Genomic DNA, 12,137 nt, shown 5'->3' with positions numbered 1-12,137 from the left:
AGCCCAGCATCTCAGACTGTCTATGACTTCATGACAAGCGCCTATATTTTTCTTCTCATTCTGACTCCATCTTACCTGCCTCCTCCCTTCCCCTCCAAGCTTCATTTTTCTTATTTGGTTTGATCTATCATCTGTATTTCCACAAGCAGACTTAAATCCCTTAGGGTACAGGGAGGAGTATCAGTGAAGAAATAAAACCCATGAACATGGTCCCATCTTTATGGGCACTCAGATGAAAATCAGTGGCTGAGCAGAAATGTGGTGCTGGGCCTCCTCAGCGCTCCTCTTGCTGGACATCCAAACAGAATTTGTGATCCACCAGGTCCTCACCCAAAAGGGTGCTACTGTCTACATCTTAATAATCTGATGGCTCCTGAAGACAACTTGTATGAGGGGAGTATCTCATGCAAAGTCATGGCCACAGCCACCTGCAAACCTCAGGGGATGGCAGCCAAGCCCTTAAGCCCACAGAGCTGACTACGGTGGCCAGGGCTGGGCGGTCTCCAGGAAAAGACAGGCATCACTCTAATTTTCCTCAGTGGGGGAATGAGTGTATGGCCTTGGCTTACTTTCTGTGTTAGCAAATGTGCGTAGAGCAGGCTGGAAAGCGGCAGCACCTCTTCTCTCTGTGGGGAGTGCAAGGAGGGAGAAACTCCCAGCCCTTCAAGGCTGAGCAGATCCATCTGCAGGAGCCCCAGGCCTCCCCACACCCCTCCCCCAGTGCAGCAAACACTCCGGGTTAGCGAACACTTCCACACAGCACACATTAGTGGGAGCCATTAATCAAAGTCAGCAAACACATTTGAGGAGAGCACGCCTATCTGGACCACTTACATTTGAGTCCCCAACAGCCACCGAAGAGAAAGGAAAGAATATCCTGTTAAGGAAGGACCTTTGGGGATGAAACTCACACACGTGTGTGAGTGTTCGTGCACACACACACACACACACACACACTCACTCACTCACTCACTGCCCACACTCCAAACCTCTGAGGGAAGAAACTGCCCCAGGGCCCCTCTCATGAAAAGATGCAATTCTCTCTCTCTTTTAATAGGATAAAAAGGGATGATTCTGCTTTTAAAAATATGTCCCATCTACTTGATTTAAAAAAGTGGGGGCGGGGGGCCCACCTCTATGACTTATTTCGAGCAGTGACAGAATTCAGTCTTCAGTTCTATATAACATCAAGGCAGGCAGAGAGAAAAGCGGGGAGAAAGTGCGGTAGGGGTGGGAGACAGAGATAATAATAGAAGCACAGAAAAAGAGAGACAGATGTGCAGGAAACAACAGGAGACGGTGACAGGCAGGAATGGAGCAGAAAGTTCTCTTGGGACATGAGAGGCATGGATGAAAATCATTTAATCATTTCAGGGGACCAGGAGGGCCCCTCTGACCAGAGCATCTGTGATCTGCAGCATCGGTGCCCCAGCCCCAGATGTGAGACACACCTCTCCCAACACCATCTGCTGACGCTTCACAGCCAGCGCCCTGCATGGGTCAGAGCTGGAAGGGTCCCAGGAGCCGAGAGTTTAATCCCTCACCCTATTTTACAGAGGAGGCGACTAAGGCCTGGAGAGTCAAGGGGCTTTCCCATCATCACAGAGGGAAATGGTGCAGATGACTCACTAGCTGTTTCCTTGCAAGCATACTTTAGGGAGATAGGGTAGAACTCCAGGGCCTTGAATGTTCAGAAGGCTGAGAAAGGCAGGGCTGGGGCAGAGGCTCCCAGATCATGACTCTGAGCAGGTCCACCCCGGCCTGAGGCCTCCACCGAGCCCTACCTGCGGCCCCATCCCCAACAATCCCCATCCCCACAGCTCCCGGGAAGGCCAGACTCTACTCAACGCTCACCACCAGTGATAATTCTATTTTAACTTCTATTCTAATGTCCGAGAAAGGGAGGCTTTGATGATGAACTCACCAGGTGTTGCGGGGGTGGCGGGGGAGGGGGACTTCCCAGAGGGCAGCATGGAGCAGACCCACCTGCTTCTCTCCTCTCCCAGGTCCCCAAGATGACAGGATCCCATGGGGAAAGGCTTTCTGAGTGGCTTAAGGTATTTACAAACTCCAAATTGTAGGGTGATTAGATAGAAATAAACATAACTGCCTGAGGTCACTGGGATGGTTGTTTTCCTCGAACTGGTGTGTCCAGCGGGCTTCCCAGGTGGCACCAGTGGTAAAGAACCCACCAGCCAATGCAGGAGACGTAAGAGATGTGGGTTTGATCCCTGGGTTGGGAAGATCTCCTGGGAAAGGGCATGGCAGCTCACTCCAGTATTCTTGCCTGGGAAATGTAATGGACATTTCCCAGGAGGAGCCGATGGGCTATGGTCCATAGGGTCACAAAAAGTTGGACATGACTGAAACAACTTAGCAGCAGCAGCATCCAGCAGACCTGAGTATTATGTGCTAGTGCTGGACACAGCTATGTGCAGCCCCTGGGTTTGTTTCATCCTTGTTGAGCATATGTGCACTCCTCTGTTCCGGCAGGACAATGGTCCCCACAGCCTCCTGCTCAGGAATCTTTAGACCATCTATTCTCATTAGGCTCATGGCCTCTGAAACCCCCAGGTCTTCTACAGACCTTTAAAAATCCAAGAGCTGAAATGTCTAAGGCAGGGGTTCCTAATCTCTGGGATCTAATGCCTGATGATCTGAGGGGAGACTGATAGAATAATAATAGAAATAAAGTGCACAATAAATGTAATGTGCTTGAATCATCTTGAAAGCATCCACCACAACCCCAGTCCATGGAAAAACTGTCTTCCATGAAACCAGTCCCTGGTGCCAGAAAGGTTGGGGACCACTGGTCTAAGGGACTCCCCTGGCAGTCCAGCGGTTAAGACTCTGCATTTCCACCGCAGGGGGCATGGGTTCAATCCAGGTCCGGGAACTAAAATCCCCCATGTCGTGTGGTGTGGCCAAAAAAAGAAGGAAACGTCTTAAAACTGAAGAAATAAAGGGACGAGAGGATCCTTCTTAGAACACAGCTCCATGCCTTCCTGCTCACCATTTCTGTGGGAAGCATGAACCATGTCTCGGCAGCAACAGGGCTGGGGGTGCAGGCAACAGTGGCACTGGGCTTGTCTCCCTTCTCCTCCACCCCCGACACCCGCCAGAAGCCGCAGGCCAGGCGTGGCCCCTCTTGCCTTCTGAGCCAAAGGAAACTCCTTCAAGGGGTTGTATGGGGGACTTGGGTTAGCCCAGCACCATCTCTGGTCCCTCACATGTTAAGATCAAGGAAAGAGCAGGAGCAGGTCAGAAGACAGCAACACAGCCCAGACATCTCCCTCACCCAGGGAGGCTGGCAGCAGGTGCCCTGCCCAGGCCTAGGAGAGCCCAGTCCCATCTCCCTGAGGCCTTCTGGCCATTACGGTCAGCATCGTTACCATCATCATTCTTCAAAAAGCCCTGTCACAGATATTGTCATAGCTGCACAGTGAGGTGGGGAAGCGGGGAGCTTTATCTCTATTGGAAGGAAACCCAGGCTTATGGTGGTTAGGTGATTTGCACATAATTACACAGCTGGTAAGTGGCAAAGCAGGACCAGGGCTCCCTTGGCTGCACAAGGACTGAAACCCCCAGAACTGCAGGGCTCCATCACTTCCGGGGACCTGGGTAAGGGCCTGGCACTCCTATCACCAAGAGCACAGGGAACTATGACTCTGTGATGGTTTTAAAGTATCTCCATATTCCTCCCTCCAAGAGGTGGAGATGAATTCCCCTCCCCTTGAGGATGGGCTGGACTTAATGACTCACTTCCAACAAACAGAACAAGGCAGAAGTGGTGGTTTTGTGCCTTCTAAGACCAGGTCCTAAAAGGTGCTGTGGCTTCCCACCTGGCCTCTCTCTCCTGCATCACTCACCCTGGGTGAAGCCACCACGTGGTGAGGATGCTCAAGCAGCCCCCAGAGAGACACCTGGAAAGGAGCTGAGGCCTCCAGTCAAGAGCCACAAGTTGGCCATGTTCAGCCAAGCCTTCAGACAGCTGTGGGCCTGAATGACACCCAGACCATAACTCTTGAGAGTGCTTGAGCCACAGACACCCAATTAAGCTGCTCCCAAATTCTAGCCTGAATTTGCTGCAAGATAATACACACTTGCTATTTTAAGGAGTTAACCTCCTCACCCCACCCCACCCCCTGACCCTGCAGCTGAAAGGGAGCCCCAAGGTCAGACACCAGCTCACGGTTAGAGCCTCCTCCCAAGGCAGGTCTCGCACGCTGCAGGGAGGCTGGCTGTGTACTCACCTTTCCGGGTCCTGCAGGTGGAGCAGCAGGTACACACTGTGGGGACGGGGGCATCATCAGTGATACCCCTCACCTGGACAGGAACCAGCCCCAGGCCAAGAGGGAGGCCCCAGGGAGGTGTGGGCATCCCCATGTGTTCACTACAGGGGTCCCAGGAATGTGGGTCTCTGTAGAGACACCAAGGTAGGACAGAGGATCACTCCAGATTCCGCTTCCTCACAGGTGCTAGAAAATGCCCTTGTCTGGCGCACAGAGGCCGGTCCTTGTGACCTGCAGCCCGAGGGGAGGGAGGGGATGAAGTCCAAGTTTCCTCTGAGAAATAACTCCAACTGCCCCTTCTCTCTCTCTCCCAATTCGGCATGGACTGCAGAAAATCTGCTCACACTGACCTCTGAACTCCCAAAGGGGTCTGTGTCTGGCCATCTGGCCCCAGTGGCTAACTGGCTGCTACCTTACACACTCCACTGGTCTTGGTGCATATCTGGGCCTTGGTATATACAGTGTGTATGTGTGTGTATGCACGCTCAGCTATGTCTGATCTTTGTGACCCCATTGACTGTAGCCAGCCAGCTTCCTCTGTCTATGGGATTCTCCAGGCAAGAATACTGGAGCAGGTTGCCATTTCCTTCTCCAGGGGAACTTCCTAACCCAGGGATCAAACCCACATCTCCTGCATTGGCAGGGAGATTCTTTACCATTGAGCCACGTGGGAAGCCCTTGGTATACAGTAGCTGCTCACTAAATACAGGCTGTCTCCAAATTCATGGAGGGCAAAGATCATTCTTTCAATTCCCTTTGTACCCTTCCCTGGGTTCAATGCCAGACCTGCAATAAATGATGTCTGACAAAATACTTCCCAGGCCGTTTATTCTGCAGGGTGGGCCACAGAAATTGCATGGTGTTATTTTATACCAGTGGGCATGTATATTTTTATTTTACATAAATTATTACCTAATCTCTTATTCCATTTTGTACTTTTTTCACTAGGCCTCATGTTTTCAAACTCTACCTAAATGTGCATTGAAACTGTTGCTTCCAACAGCTGCACACAACTCCCTGGGGTGTGCAGCCACCGCCTCCTACCCAGCCTATCTGCAACAGTGGTCTCTGGTCCAGGACTGGCAAATTATTAATACCTCAACTGCTCTTCTCACAACCCCAAGATGGAGGTCAAATAGGGATTCTGGTATCTCACCTTCAAAGGCAAAGGCTGAAGCGAACTGGGCTCCTTTCCTGGTCCAAGGACAAATCCTCTGATAGTGACTGCCCACGGAATCACTCTCAGGAAGGTTCTGAGATTGCATATAGGCTTGGTGGGAATGAGAGTGGTGACTGCTTGGTGACGTCAGCCTCGCTGCATTGCCATCTCTGCCCAGGCCCAGGGTCACTCAGTCAGGAAGGAAGCCCAGACTCGGGGCCATTTCCCAGACCAAACCACGTCTGGTGTCTGAGGCCAGGGCTGGGAAGGGCACACCAGCTGGGCCTCCTTTGGTGGACTTCCTCCTAGGCACCCTGACCCTCCCCTCCGGAGTTATGACAACTCCAGAGCCTCTGACCTGGGTGCTTCTACCCTCGACCCAGGCCCTGAGCCATCTTTCACCTGTCTTTCTTTCTGAGCTGCCTTTTATTTTAGGCCCAGAACAGCTATGGTGAAGGCAAATCAATGGTCCCTGTCCTTCCTGCTAGGTCAACACCCCACTTGTTGGCCCTGAAATCACGGGTACCATGGCCAAGGGCAGGCAGTGAGGAGAGTGCATTTTGTTATAGTACAGCAGGCTCTCTGGTTCTCCGTGAATTCCACTTGCTCAGCCTGCAGACCTGCAACCAGCGTGCTCCCCTGCTTTCTGGGGCATCATGGAGCATGGAGGGGGCAGGGCCAGGAAGACAAATCAGCCCAAGTCTATTTCCATCAAGTGCTGGCCTGAGAAAATGTTCAAAGCCGAGGGGATGCCCCCATTGCCTTCTCTTTTTTAACTGAAGTACAGTTGACTTATAATATTTAGTTTCAGGTGTACAACATAGTGATTCAATATTTTTTATAGATCATACTCCAGATAAAGATGTTATAAGTAACATTGGTAAGACTATTGGTGGTCTAGTGGATAAGACTCTGTGCGTCCACTGCACTGGACATGGATTCAATCCTGGCCAGGGAATTAAGATCCCACATGCTACATAGGGTGACCAAAAAGGAAAAGAAAAATCTCACATAATACTGGCTACATTCCTGCACTGTACATGGCATCTTTGTAACCTATTTTATATGCAGCAGTTTGTATCTCTTAATTCTCCTCACCCACTTTACCCTCCCCCAACCTTCTCTTCTCTGGCCACCAGCAGTCTCTTCTCAGTACCTATGAATCTGTTTCTATTTCATTATATTCGTTTGTTTTATTTTTTAGATTCCACATATAAGTAAATATATACAGTATTTGTCTTTCTCTGACTTATTTCAATAAGCATAATACCCTCCAGGTCCATCCATGTTGCTACAAATGGCAAAATTTCATGCCTTTTCATGACTGAGCAACATCCATCTCCTTTTAGATCCTACCAGACCTCTTTTTTTCCCAATTTTGAAGCTGCTGCAAATAATCCGCCAAAGGGAGGAGTAGGCAGGAGGCCTGGATTCTGGTCCTGTGTGGCCTTGGCACAGTATGTGACCTCTCTGAGCCTACTTCCTCTGCTAAGTTTGCCTCTATAGTGACAACAGAGAGAGGAAGGGACTGCAGGGCCACCTAGACTCACTTCCTGGCCAGCGCAGGAACTTGGTACATGGTAACTCTGGTTTGGGCCCTTCCAATGTCAGGGATCTCAATACTTCACAAGGCAGCTCATTTTCATCCTGGTCACTTTAACATTAAACTGCTTTTCTAGGTAAGTTAGACAGCAACAAGAACAGTAATAGCAGCTACTACTTAGAGTGACAGGCATGACCCTAAGCACCTTCACATGGATTATTTCATTTGAATCCTCATGACAACTCTGCATATGGGGCTAGTCATTCCATGTGTTCAGATAAGGACTCTGTGGTGCAGAGAGGATAAAGCACTTGCCCCGGCCACACAGCTGCTAAGCGGCTGCCCCCTCAGAACTCTACCCCGGTGGTTTTAGCTCTGCCCACTGAGCCTCACAGAATCGGGACCCTTTATCAAGTCAAAGTGACAGCTTTCATTTGAGGCTCGGTAGCCCAGAAACTGATCAAGAGTGGAGGCTCGCATGCCTAGGAGCCAGGGAGGTCAGAGGCCAAAGATGCTCAAGGAAACCTGATGGCCAGTGGGTGAGTGGATAGAAGGCACTGACCCGGGAGTCAGGGGCCACAGGAGAATGCCACCAGCAGGCGCAAACCTGATGACAGCTACCTTTCCTGGGCCTTTGTCTCTTCGTTGGTAAAATCAGAGGGTGAGATTGAGTGATCCCCAAGCTCCCTTCCTGCCTGGCCTTGGACAGGGTTTCCCTACCGGAGGTGGATCTCACCCCCATGGCCAAGCCTCCATCTCCCCAACCCTGGTAGGGCTAAAACATCTCTCTTCCAACAGAAAAGCCACAATCTTCAATCCTAGGTAGAGGGGACATTCCCTAGAAGGGAAGAAACTGGCGGATGCCAGGCCTGGCTCTGAGCTGGTCTCCTTTTCCAGGCGGGGAGCACACGCTGTCATTCCCAGGGCAGCCATGAAGCTCCTCTTTCCCATCCATGTCTTAGACCCTCAAGTTGGGTGGGCCTGGAAGGACCCTGTGCTCAGGACTCTAAGATGTCCCCCGCGGGCTGCATCTCACAGCACACGACCCAGGTCTAAGTGACCTGGACATCCCTGTTTATACATTTAAGGGCAGGCGAGCCACCTGGCACACATCACAGCCAGAGATTGCCACAGTGGCCCCATATCCACCCCCAGGCTCAATGTCCCATCAAGTGAGAGGGGTGGAGGTGGAGATGCAGAACCATGCCCTGCAGCCCGCCCCCTCTCCATCAACCCTCAGCAGGAGTGCTCAGCCCTGTAACCTCCCCTGGGAACAGTCTGGGGAACCAGAAGTCTTGTCCGGCTCCCTACCCCTCCAGTCCCCGACCCCAGCCTCCACAAACCAGAAACTCATTGATGGGTCAGATGTTGGTGGGTCCCAAATGTGGCTGCACCTTGACAGCATCATGTATCAGGGTCTCGTCCTCAACAAACTGAATCCCCTGGGAGTGGGCCCAGGACGCTACACATTTAATAATAAGGTCCCATGTCAGTTCTGGCACAGGGACCCCTCTCTACCAGGGCAGACACGGAGGCAGAGGTATGGTTTCATATAACCCTGGCCTCCGCAGAAATTAGATCTCAGGGCTAGTGTGGCCTTGGCACGTGGTGGCCCAGGGTGAGGTTTATGGTGGGGGCACAAGGAAGGGACGAGATGGTAGAATGAGAAGACAGGAAACACCATGTCAAGAAAAGGGACCATGGGAGCCGTAAGCCCTGGGTGTGGGGGGGAGACACTCAGGTGCTCATGACAGGTGAGCCCTCCTGGGAGCATGTGGACAGAGAGGAAGGAAAGGGAGGAAGCTGCCTTGGCTGAGGGCAGCTGGGCCAGTCACCTCTAGGCTTGGTCTGCGTACCACTATTCAACCACCCTCAACACCCTCCCAACCCAGATAATCAGATGGAGGAAGCAGGACCCTCGGTGTAGGTGACCTAACTCTGCCCCCATCAGAGTTCCCAAGGCCAGCTTCCCATCCTGGCCTGAGTGGCACTCAGTCCCTTGGCTGGCCTGAATGGTCTGGTGGGTGTCTGTGTGAGTGCTGAGTCCTTGGGGAAAGGGTGCTAGGGTGGCCTGGGCCTCTCACTAGGAAAGCAAGGCCTAGGAGGTGGGAAAGAAGGGAAGTGAAGTGATACTTACCTGAGCTGCCGGCGCTCTCAGAAGCACTCCTGGACATCTTAGGCTGGCCGTGCTTGCCGCTGGCCCGCCCAGGGCCCGGTGGAGGGGGGCCCGAGGGAGCAGGGGTGCCGTCTCCCCTGATGGTGGAGAGATCCTGCATGCTGAAGCTCCGGAGTCGCTCCGATAAGGCACCTTGTCCCTGGACGCAACACAGGAGGGACACCCATCAGAGGCCTGCCCCACAAGCCAGGGGGAGCTGCAGGGGTCTCTGACAGTCAGCACAGGAGAGACCAAGCCCCTGGAAGGGCTCTGCACAGGCAGCTGCCCCGCATACTTTTGGGAAACACAGAGGGGGACTAGGCCCAGAATGTCCCAGGGCTTCCTATAGGCTCAACTATTATGTCTCTGCCTCCAGACTCTCCTCTCCTTCAGACACCCCCACAATAAAGCAGGGTCTCAGCCAGGCCCAGGGTGGAGGACACTACCATTGCCATCAGTCCTTACTCTCCAGGACTTGTCTGTGGCTTCTCCAGCTTTACATAAATAAAAATCCTTATATAGCTACATTTTTCTCAATCTTCAGGACACAGGAATCTGGCCAGAAGATCAGAACTTAATAATCTGTATGTGCTCAGTCCTTAGTCTTTTCAAAGGAAATCAAATGCAGACAATATTTTTTAAATGTATGACAACAGCAATTTCTTTTATCTACTCATGTGACTGTCCATGAGTCAGACTGACTGCCACTGGTGCATCTGAGCTTCATAAAATAGCCAAAGGTAATGAATCAGGAAGGAAAAAGATGATATTAAAAAAATAGTAACATACATGCAACAAAACCCTGCTGACTGTAACCATTTCTGTCTTGCTTGCTCAGTCGCTTCAGTTGTATCCGACTCTTTGCAACACTGTGGACGGACTCTTTGCAACACTGTGGACCGTAGACTGCCAGGCTCCTCTATCCATGGGATTCTCCAGACAAGAACTGGAGTGGGTTGCCATGCCCTCCTCCAGGGATCTTCCCAAACCAGGGATTGAGCCTGCCTCTCCTGCGTCTTCTGCATCACAGGTGGATTCTTTATCACTTAGCCACCAGGGAAGCCCTTTACTGTCCTGAGGGAGCCACAGACATCATCTCAGGCAGAAACTGTTCTTTTGTTTAGGAAAGCAAGATTGATCCATTATACTTATGAAAGGGAAGGGCCTTGTTGTCTGGATGAGAGACTCTTGTCATTGTGAAAAGGATTGTAAGGCAGACACAGGGACAATGGCGTCTTAGGTGCACCTGGGGGGCTGGAGGACAGACTCCTGTTTGCAGAATAGGAAACCTGAGGTGGGAGGAGCTGGTAGGAGACGGGTTATTGAGAATTGGGTTGGGACCTGGAACAAGACGTGACAGGCAGACTTTCCTGGTGGTTCGATTAAGAATCTGCCTTGTAATGCAGGTTCCATTTCTGGTGGGGGAACTAAGATTCTATACACGGCGGAGCAACTAAGCCCCAGCAACAGCAACTAGTCTGTGTGCAAGAACTAGAGAGTGTATGTGCCACAAAGAAAGATCCCGTGTGATGCAATGTCTCCTGGAAACTAACAACAACACATAGAAAACTATTTAAGTAATCAGATACATACACAATTAGAATATGAAATCCAGGCAAAGGGTGTTTGGAGGGCATTATATGAAAAAGGTGGGCTTTCTACGTAGCTCTAGTGGTAAAGAACCCACCTGCCAATGCAGGAGACATAAGACATATGGGTTTGCTCTGGGTTGGGAAGATACCCTGGAGGAGGGCATGGCAACCCACTGGAGTATTTTTGCTTGGAGAATGCCATGGACAAAGGAGTCTGGTGGGCTATGGTCCATAGATTTGCAAAGACTCGGACATGACTGAAACAACTTAGCATGAATGCACGTATGAAAAAGGCAGAAATTGTCCTGGTTGCCTCAGATATTGCCCTGGGATGTTGGTGGGCAAGGGGTTTGAGGCTTAACCTACCAGATATGACAGCTTGATAGTCTTTGCCAAGAAAATTGGGTAGAACTGGCTGCCCAGTATAAACCTCTCCAAATTTATCAGTTAATGACCCATGATATTTCTACTCAGAAACATTCATGATGACATCTAGAATTTAGAAGAAATGAGACTAAAGAACAAAAACTGATCCTGAAAAGAGGGAGTAAATATTCTGATAATTATAATGGACTAATTCAATATTAGGTTAACATTCAGGAAAACTACTTATAAATTTGCTCTTTCATTCATTCTTCCATTTATTCCTTTATCTATTTCACAAAGATTTATCAAGGATTGGCTGTGGGCAAGACACTGTGCTAGGTGTTACTAGGAAGTACCAAAAATATAGCTAGATTTCTAACAAAATGTAAAAAGACAAATGGACAAATAACCATTTAGAAGTGCCATACCAGAAGCTATAGAAACTGAAGATTAAGAACCACACAGTAGAGAATGGACACCGGAACACAGCGGGGGAAGGGGAGGGTGGGACAAATTGGGAGATTAGGATTGCCGTATATACACTGCTGCTGCTGCTGCTAAGTCGCCTTCAGTCGTGTCCGACTCTGTGCGACCCCATAGACGGCAGCCCACCAGGCTCCCCCGTCCCTGGGATTCTCCAGGCAAGAACACTGGAGTGGGCTGCCATTTCCTTCTCCAATGCATGAAAGTGAAAAGTGAAAGTGAAGTCGCTCAGTCATGTCCGACTCTTCACGACCCCATGGACTGCAGCCTACCAGGCTCCTCCATCCATGGGATTTTCCAGGCAAGAGGTCTGGAGTGGGGTGCCATCGCCTTCTCCAATATAGATACTACCATGTGTATATTCTCTGCGAGCTCAGACTGTAAAGAATCTGTCCACAATGCGGGAGGCCCAGGTTTGATCCCTGAGTCAGGAAGATCACCTGGAGAAGGGAATGGCTACCCACTCCAGTATTCTTGCCTGGAGCATCCCATGGGCACAGGAGTCTGGCGGGCTACAGTCCACGGGGTCCCAAAGAACTGGACACAA

General features: G+C 50.8%; 1 protein-coding gene across 2 annotated transcripts in view; it reads right to left on the bottom strand.

Moving 5' to 3' along the window:
- Positions 1 to 12,137, bottom strand: part of REEP1 (receptor accessory protein 1) — a 132,278-nt gene that overhangs the window by 8,665 nt on the left and 111,476 nt on the right. Inside the window, exons 6-7 of one of the 2 annotated variants that reach the window (XM_070479468.1) lie at positions 9,132 to 9,309; positions 4,254 to 4,289 (exon numbers count right to left, since the gene is read on the bottom strand). In XM_070479468.1, coding sequence (XP_070335569.1) covers positions 4,254 to 4,289; positions 9,132 to 9,309 — 214 coding nt within the window. The remainder of the gene's footprint in view (positions 1 to 4,253; positions 4,290 to 9,131; positions 9,310 to 12,137) is intronic. The other variant, XM_020889460.2, reaches the window with a different exon arrangement.

The sequence above is a fragment of the Odocoileus virginianus genome, chromosome 2 (genome assembly GCF_023699985.2).
Source record: "Odocoileus virginianus isolate 20LAN1187 ecotype Illinois chromosome 2, Ovbor_1.2, whole genome shotgun sequence".
Classification (NCBI taxonomy): domain Eukaryota; kingdom Metazoa; phylum Chordata; class Mammalia; order Artiodactyla; family Cervidae; genus Odocoileus; species Odocoileus virginianus.
Note: the sequence above shows the minus strand (reverse complement) of the source record. Positions and strands in the feature narration are given on the sequence as shown.